General features: G+C 39.2%; 1 protein-coding gene across 1 annotated transcript in view; it reads left to right on the forward strand.

Moving 5' to 3' along the window:
• The first annotated feature begins 1,982 nt into the window (after positions 1-1,982).
• The window catches only part of phf1 (PHD finger protein 1), a 16,918-nt gene continuing 10,770 nt past the window's right edge, over positions 1,983-8,130 (forward strand). Inside the window, exons 1-6 of the mRNA XM_028471036.1 lie at positions 1,983-2,389; positions 2,807-2,885; positions 3,924-4,005; positions 5,128-5,214; positions 5,298-5,392; positions 7,114-7,262. Coding sequence (XP_028326837.1) covers positions 2,808-2,885; positions 3,924-4,005; positions 5,128-5,214; positions 5,298-5,392; positions 7,114-7,262 — 491 coding nt within the window. The 5' untranslated portion in view covers positions 1,983-2,389; position 2,807. The remainder of the gene's footprint in view (positions 2,390-2,806; positions 2,886-3,923; positions 4,006-5,127; positions 5,215-5,297; positions 5,393-7,113; positions 7,263-8,130) is intronic.

Raw genomic sequence — 8,130 nt, forward strand, 5'->3', positions numbered from 1 at the left:
CTGATTTAGTTCATTTGTTTGTGACTGAATGCTTTAAATGCTTTGAATATAAGTAAATATAAAGTATTTTGATGATGAGATATTTTTTACTTCATTGTTTACTAATGATACATTACATAATTCACATTAAGGATTTAAAATGGATGTATTTCTACTTTAGATACTTCTGTTGTCTTTCTTCCTGCCACAGAATTCTGCTGATAAAGGAAAAAACCTAATCAGGATTAATAATAAATAATAATTTAAATATTATGAAGTCCTAGCTTCAGCTTTAATCATCTGATTCGATCCTAAACATAATTGATTCTCTGTTGTGTTATTGCTTCACCCAGTGGTCACACAGGGTATCACAGCTTCTTTTAATCAGCCAGGGGCCATTTTGAAACATTAATTACACTAATACACATTTTTGAAAACCATAATCTACTAAATTCTTCTTGCATTGTGACGTTTATAAAGATGTTATGAGTCCATTTTTCTTCAGGATCACATGGTGAACATCTCCAAACTTTGATTTTTCTTTGTTAAACTCAGAAATGTGTTAATTTGAACAACTGTGAGAATATATTCCACATCCTGTCTTTTATTCCACTTTTAGTCTGATTTGACCAACTTTGGTACCCCACACTTTAGAATAATAATATTTAGTCCTGTCCTGATGTGTCCTGGATTTTTGTAAGTTTTACAATTTTGGATTATTTTAGATATTTCTTTTAGCAGGTTTGCTTTAGCGCCTCCTGGTGACCTTTGCTGTTACCTTTCATTTTTGGTTTTAGATCTTTTATTCTATTTCAACAATTTTCATCATGTTTTCTGTATTATTTCACAGAGCCAGGTTTCATTGGATTGGCTAACCCCAGTGCTAGGTTAATGCTAATACAATATTAATGTAGGCCAATGCTAATGCTAAAATATTGCTAGGTTAATACTTAATTAATGCTATTGCTAGCTAATGCTTGGCTAATTCTAATTTTAGGTTTATGCTAATGCTAGGCTAATGCTAGCTAATACTAATGCAATGCTCGGCTAGCCAATGCTAGTTCATGTTAATGCTAGCTAATATTAATGCTAATGCTAGCTAGTGATAATGCGAGGGTAATGCTAATGTTAAATCTAGACTAACGATAGTTAATGTTATGTTAATGTTAATGCTAGTTAATGCTAGGTTGATGCTAATGCTAGGCTATTGCTAGTTAATGTTAATAACAATGCTAGGATAAATATGGCTAATGGTAATGCTAGGTTAATGTTAATGCTAGGTTGATGCTAATACTAGTTAATGTTAATAATAATGCTTGGATAAAACTAGTTAATGTGAATGCTAGGTTAATGCTAATGGTAGCTAATACTAGGCTAATGCTAATGCAGTGCTTGATGAAGCAAGCCAGCACCTGCATCCTTCTTCAGAAAATGCAAATATTGTAGTTATTGTTATTATTATTGTCATTAATAATATTATTACTGTTATCTTGAATGTTTATAAATAATATTCCTCCATGTCAGCAGTGAAAACACTAGGGCTGATTCGTGGCTTCAACTGTTTAATGATGTACATATAATTTGACATAAAAATCATGTAAATAATGTTTATGTTGTGTAATTTTCAGATGTAGATGTTGTTTAATTTTGTTTAATTTTATTTAATTACATTATTTTAGTTAAAATGTTCTGTTTATTACTTCACTCGAAAGTGATTTTCACTGTTTGATGGTGTTTTCTATATTATTCTAGAATGGTTTGTATTATTGTTGTGTTTAAAATGTTTTGGTTTTTTATTTTTATTTTTATTGATTGATTGATTGATTGATTGATTGATTGATTGTGACACTAGCTCCGCCCCCTGCTTGTTTCAGAACAATCAGCCTCCACACGTGCAGGCTCTTCCATAATTGGCCTCTCCTGATTGGCTGCTCTTAATTGGCTTGGCTTAATTGGCCTCCGGATTGGCTGAAAGCAGAGTTGGCCCCGCCCCCTCACGGGGTCACTGTGAGACAGCGGAGGTGCTGGATCCCCCTCCCACTTTATTCTCCGTGTTTTATGTCTGCGTCACAACAAGAGGCAGCGACGGTGATGATGAGGATGAAGAGCATGATGATGATGAGGATGATGATGGCGGCGGTGCTCTGACAAACCCTCCAGGAACGCACGGGGCGCGCGCACAGGACGACACCTCACCGGAGGACGGACACCGAGGACCAGGGGACGGACGGACAGTCCCTCCTCTTCCTCCTCCTCCTCTTCATCATCCTCGCTGACGGCTGGACTCACACGCACACGCACACACACACTTGCGCGCGCACACTCCCACAGACTAATTGGAGAAGCACGGGAGCGCGCCCCACGTCCAGGAGTCCGCGCGTGACCCCGCAGGAGAGTTCGTACCTGACAGGTACTCTTCATCCTCTTCCTCCTCACGCACGGGAGCAGGTGCTCGCGCACGCTCATCCTCATGCATGTGTTCAAGTTTGCAAAGATGATGAAGATGAGGATGATGAAGATGAGGATGATGAGGATGCTCTGCATGCAGCATCATCATGCAGTGTTTCTGCTGTGTTTGATGTTGAGCTCTGATCGTTTGTCTGCTCTCATTCCTCACATGCACGCGCTGCATCTTGAAGAGGGTTAAAGGGGTTAGAGGTGGGGTGGGGTGGGGGGTATGTGTGTCATACTGTCACAGCAGGTGTGTATGTGTGTGTGTGTGTGTGGGGGGGGGGGGGGGTGCCTCCTGTCAACAATGGCAGCAGCAAAGTATTTAAAGAATAAATGGGATATCCACCCCCCCCCTCCACTCCCTGTGTCTCCTCAGGATGGGGGGAGTGAGGGAGGGAGACGATGTGCTGGCTCGATGGAGTGATGGACTGCTGTACCTGGGCCACGTGAAGAGAGTAAGTATGTGTGTGTGTGTGTGTGTGTGTGGACCAGTTTGATTTCAAGTGGGCCGCAAAATTTATGGAAGCGTATTGCATTCAAGGAAAGAATATATATATATTTTTTTTTTTGGCTAATTATTTTTCTTCTGTTTTTCAGATTTTATTTATTTTTTTCTATTTACCAGAGTAATTTAAAAAAAATTGAGGTGATTTTTCTTGTTTTTCAGAGTAATTCTTTTGTGCAGGGACCCCCACTGTAGCTGAAGGTGGTTGAACACAGACATGAACATTGAAGAACAGTCATGTGGAGACAGGACCATCTATAAGGGGGAATAAAGGGGAGAGATTTTTGGGGTCCATCCATAAAGTCAGTAAAATGATGGTCTATTGTTCTATGAATCTGTGATAACCACATTTATTTATTCATCTGAATAATATCCACTGTTATCCAGGAACGTTTATTATTATTATTATAGTCATCTTAAAGATGGAAATCATTGTTTTAATCACTAATAAAATGGTTCAAAGTGACCAAAAATGGTGGAAAAGGAGGTGAAATGGGATTTTAAAAACCACAGAAATTGATGAAAATTTTCACATTAGAGTGGATAAAAACAGAGAGAAAAAGTGGTAAAAAGGGTTCAATATTTGAACAATTTGTTTAAACTGGCAAATAATGTCCATGGCAAATGGTGAATGTGGTTAAATCGGCAAAAATAATCATGAAATATTGTGAAAAGAGGTTAAAAGTGACAATAATGGGTCAACATATGTGACATTAGGTGTAAAAGTGGTAGAAAGGGTTTATAAGTGATGAACATGTCTGGAAAGTGGAAAAAATGTGCAAAAAAGTCATTAAAATGTGATGTAGAAGTGTCAGAAATGGGAGAAATGTACATTAAAAGGAGCAAAAATATGACAGGAAAGGCATCTGGCGACCCCCTCCCAGTGTGTCGCTACCACAAATGGAGAACCCCTGCTCTTAAGGGCCATATTTGGCCCCTGGCCCTTAAGTTTGACACCTGTGATCTAAAGCGTGTTGTTTCCTCTCAGGTGGACGGGGTCAAACTCTGCTGTTTGGTGAGGTTTGAGGATAACTCAGAGTTCTGGGTTCTGAGGAAGGACATCCACTCATGTGAGGAGAACTTCTTTCTTCCCTTTCTGAGGACACATCCTCTCACTTTCTTCATAAACGTGGAACATATTCATCCTCACTCTCACTATAAAGACCTTTGTAGTTCACTTTATGTTTCTAGGATTCTACTTTTACTGCATTTGACCTTTTCCCTCTCACTTTTCCTGTTTTTCTCTTTCTTTTTCATCAGTTTTATGTCAAAGCTCTTCACATCGTGCTGTGGTAAAATTCATCCCCGTGCGCTCGCTCTCATCAGAAGAACTTGTTTCTCCCGTTTCCAAACTTTCCTCCTCCTCAGGTGGAGCCGGTCGAGCGTTTAGTCACACCAAATGAGTGGAGTTCTGCTTTTATTCTGCTTCAAAGCCTGAGAAGACTTAGACATATCGACCAGGTTCATTATCAGTGAGAATTAAAGCCTGATACACTAAGACTAGATTGGACATAAAGCACATAAAACAACAACAAAAACTCACAAAATTACTCCTAAAACACTTGAAAATACAGAAAAATACACCAAATGACAATAAAAACACACAAAATCACAACAAAACCCCACAAAATTATGCCTAAAACACAGAGAAATACAGAAAAATAAATCAATTGACAATAAAAACACACAAAATGACAACAGAAACACATGTAATAACAACAAAATACACAAATCTACTCCTCAAACACACAAAAAAATCAACATTACAGACAATGACAACATAAAGGCTCAAAATCATTCCAAAATAACACCTGAAACACACAAATTCACTTGTAAAACATAAAAAAGACGAAAAAATTCACCAAATGAGAAAAAAAACTAAGAAAAAAAAAAGAAAATTCTTCCAAACTCTTTGTTGTTTTTTTTAACCTTTATTTAACCAGGAAAGTCTCATTGAGATTAAGAATCTCTGTTTTAAGAGATTCATGATGGTTTAATAGCTTAATTAATCTATTTATGATGGTTTGATAGGTTTAATAGGTTTAATAGGCTAACGAATGATGAGGGAGCTCCACCCATCCATCAGGGCAGGGCTGGACCTCGTTAACACCACCGTCCAATCAAAAGGCAGCAGGAAATCAATCAGTAATCAATAATGTATATAAATGAAGGCTCTGATCTTTGTGTCTCAGTCTGTGGTGGAGGAGAGGACGTCTGCAGCGTCTGTGAAGCTCCTCCTCTGAAGGAGCCTCTGGTTAACTGTTTAAAATGTCGTCACGGTAAGTTGAACATTGGAAACAAACGGACAGCCCTAAACATGTTATTAGCTGAAGCTGAGGCTCCACCCCCTCTTCTCTGATAGGTTACCATCCAGAGTGCCACACCCCCACCATTGAGCCAGAAGCCGACAGCGACTCCTGGATCTGTCGCCAGTGTGTGTTTGCAGTCGCAACCAAGGTCAGGAAAAACCCTGGGAAAAAACACCAGCGTTACAGCGGTGTTACACTAGTGTTACACATGTTTTACACCAGTGTTACAGCGGTGTTACACTAGTGTTACACATGTTTTACACCAGTGTTACAGCGGTGTTACACTAGTGTTACACATGTTTTACACCAGTGTTACAGCTGTGTTAGAGTGGTGTTATACATGTTTTACACAAGTGTTACAGCTGCGTTAGGGTGGTGTTACACATATTTCTCACCACTGTTACAGCGGTGTTACACATGTTTTACACCAGTGTTACAGCTGTGTTAGGGTGGTGTTACACATGTTTTACACAAGTGTTACAGCTGTGTTAGGGTGGTGTTACACATATTTTTCACCAGTGTTACAGCGGTGTTACACTAGTGTTACACATGTTTTACACCAGTGTTACAGCTGTGCTAGGGTGGTGTTACACATGTTTTACACCAGTATTACAGCTGTGTTAGGGTGGTGTTACACATATTTTTCACCAGTGTTACAGCGGTGTTATAGTGGTGTTACATGTTTTACACCAGTATTAAAGCTGTGCTAGGGTGGTGTTACACATGTTTTACACCAGTATTACAGCGGTGTTACACTAGTGTTACACATGTTTTACACCAGTATTACAGCTGTGTTAGGGTGGTGTTACACATATTTTTCACCAGTGTTACAGCGGTGTTATAGTGGTGTTACATGTTTTACATCAGTATTACAGCTGTGTTAGGGTGGTGTTACAGTGTTAAACTGGTATTATATTGGCGTTAGGGGGGTGTTACAACACATGCTTTACACCAATGTTACACTGGTGTTACACAGGTATGAGGATGGTGTTATATTGGTGTTATTTTGGTAATACACTGGTGTTACACTTGTGTTATAATGGTGTTAGAGTGGTGTTACACGTGCTTTACACTGGTGTTACACAAGTGTTACAACAGTGTTACATCATTGTTACACAACCATTACACTGGTGTTACAGTGGTAATACATTGGTGTTAAACTAGTGTTGCACTAGTTTTACAGTGGTGTTAGGGCAGTGTTACACTGGTGTTACAGTGGTGTTATGGTGGACTTGTGCTGCGTTCACACTGGACGTGGCACAAATTTGCCTCTTACCGCATCTATCCTATTTACTTTGTATGTAATCTGGTCGCATAAACATTTCATGACGCGTCCGGTGTGAACGCAGTATAACACTAGTGTTTTGCTGATGTTACACTGGTGTTACTTTAGTGTTAGGGTATTTTGTGGCTAGGCCTTACCTTCTCTTTGAACAAGTATCAAATCTCAGGTTGAAGTTAAATGTGTTGAGATCTTAATGAAACTAAACCTATTTGCATTATTGTAATAATGTTTTTTTTTTACCTATGCACCATGCTAGTGTGCAGCTGATCAGGGGTTAAGCTTTGAAATAAAGGCTGTAGCCTACAGCCTTTAGGTTGTGTGAGTGATATCGTCACAGATCAATAAAGGTGAGAAACTACCATCAGCAGCAGCGTTTAAACTCAATCAATCACACCATGTCTGTGCTCCGGTTCAGTGGAAGCGTTCACTCTATCACTGTCTGACGCTACGTTCCTTCGGACGCTATCGGTCACCGCTGACCTGAAAAAACATGACACTAATGCTCCTCCTCTTCCTCCGCCTCCTTCCTCCTCTTCCTCCTTCCTTCACTGACTGATCACATCTGTCCTGATGTTGTATGCCAGAGAGGTGGAGGACTAAAGCGTGGACGCTTTGCGCGGCTCATGCAGTTGATGAAGCTGCGTCTGCCCTATCAGCTGTCCTCACTGGACTGGGACGCACCACATCTGACCAATCAGCAGCAGTGTTACTGCTACTGTGCTGGACCTGGAGAGTGAGTGAGAGGATGAATACACTAATGTTATCGTATGTTATAGTGTAAAGATGTAAACTGACATTTATGAGATCATCCATATGTTCTATTGATCTAATTAGTGACGATACAGATACATATGTTCTGCATTTATTCACAGAGGGTTTAGTGGCTAGGCTAATACTAGGTTAGTGCTAATGCTAGGTTAATGATAATCCTGTATGAGGTTAATGTCAGGTAGATGCTAATGCAAAGCTATTGCAAGGTTAATGCTTAGTTAATGTTAGCAAATGCTATAATGCTAACTGATGCTAATATTAGGCTAATGCTAGCTAATGCTAATATTAGGCTAATGCTACCTAATATTAGGCTAATGCTACCTAATACTAGTGGTAATGCTGGGCTAATGATAATGGTAGTTAATGCTAATGCTTGCTAATGTTGCTGTTAGGCTAAATCAAGTTAATGCTAATGCCTGGTAATGTTAATGCTAGGTTAATGTTCAAGCTAGCTAATGGTAATGCTAGGTTAATGGTATTCTATTGCTAATGCTAGCTAATGCAAATGCTAGCCAAATGTTAATGCTAGGCTAATGTTCATGCTAGCTAATGTTATTGCCAGGCTAATGCTATGCTATTGCTAATGCTAGCTAATGGGAATGCTAGCCTAATGTTAATGCTAGGTCAATGCTCATGCTAGCTAATGTTCATGTTAGGTTAATGTTCATGCATGAACATTTAAAAAAAAAAAAAATGTTCATGCTAGTTAATGTTAATGCAAGGCTAATGCTAGGTTGATGCTAGCGTATGCTAATGCTAGGATACATCCAGCTAATGCTATTGCTCAGCTAATTCTAATGCTAGCTAATATTAATGTTAGGGTAATGCTA

The sequence above is a fragment of the Gouania willdenowi genome, chromosome 16, assembly GCF_900634775.1.
Source record: "Gouania willdenowi chromosome 16, fGouWil2.1, whole genome shotgun sequence".
Taxonomy (NCBI): domain Eukaryota; kingdom Metazoa; phylum Chordata; class Actinopteri; order Blenniiformes; family Gobiesocidae; genus Gouania; species Gouania willdenowi.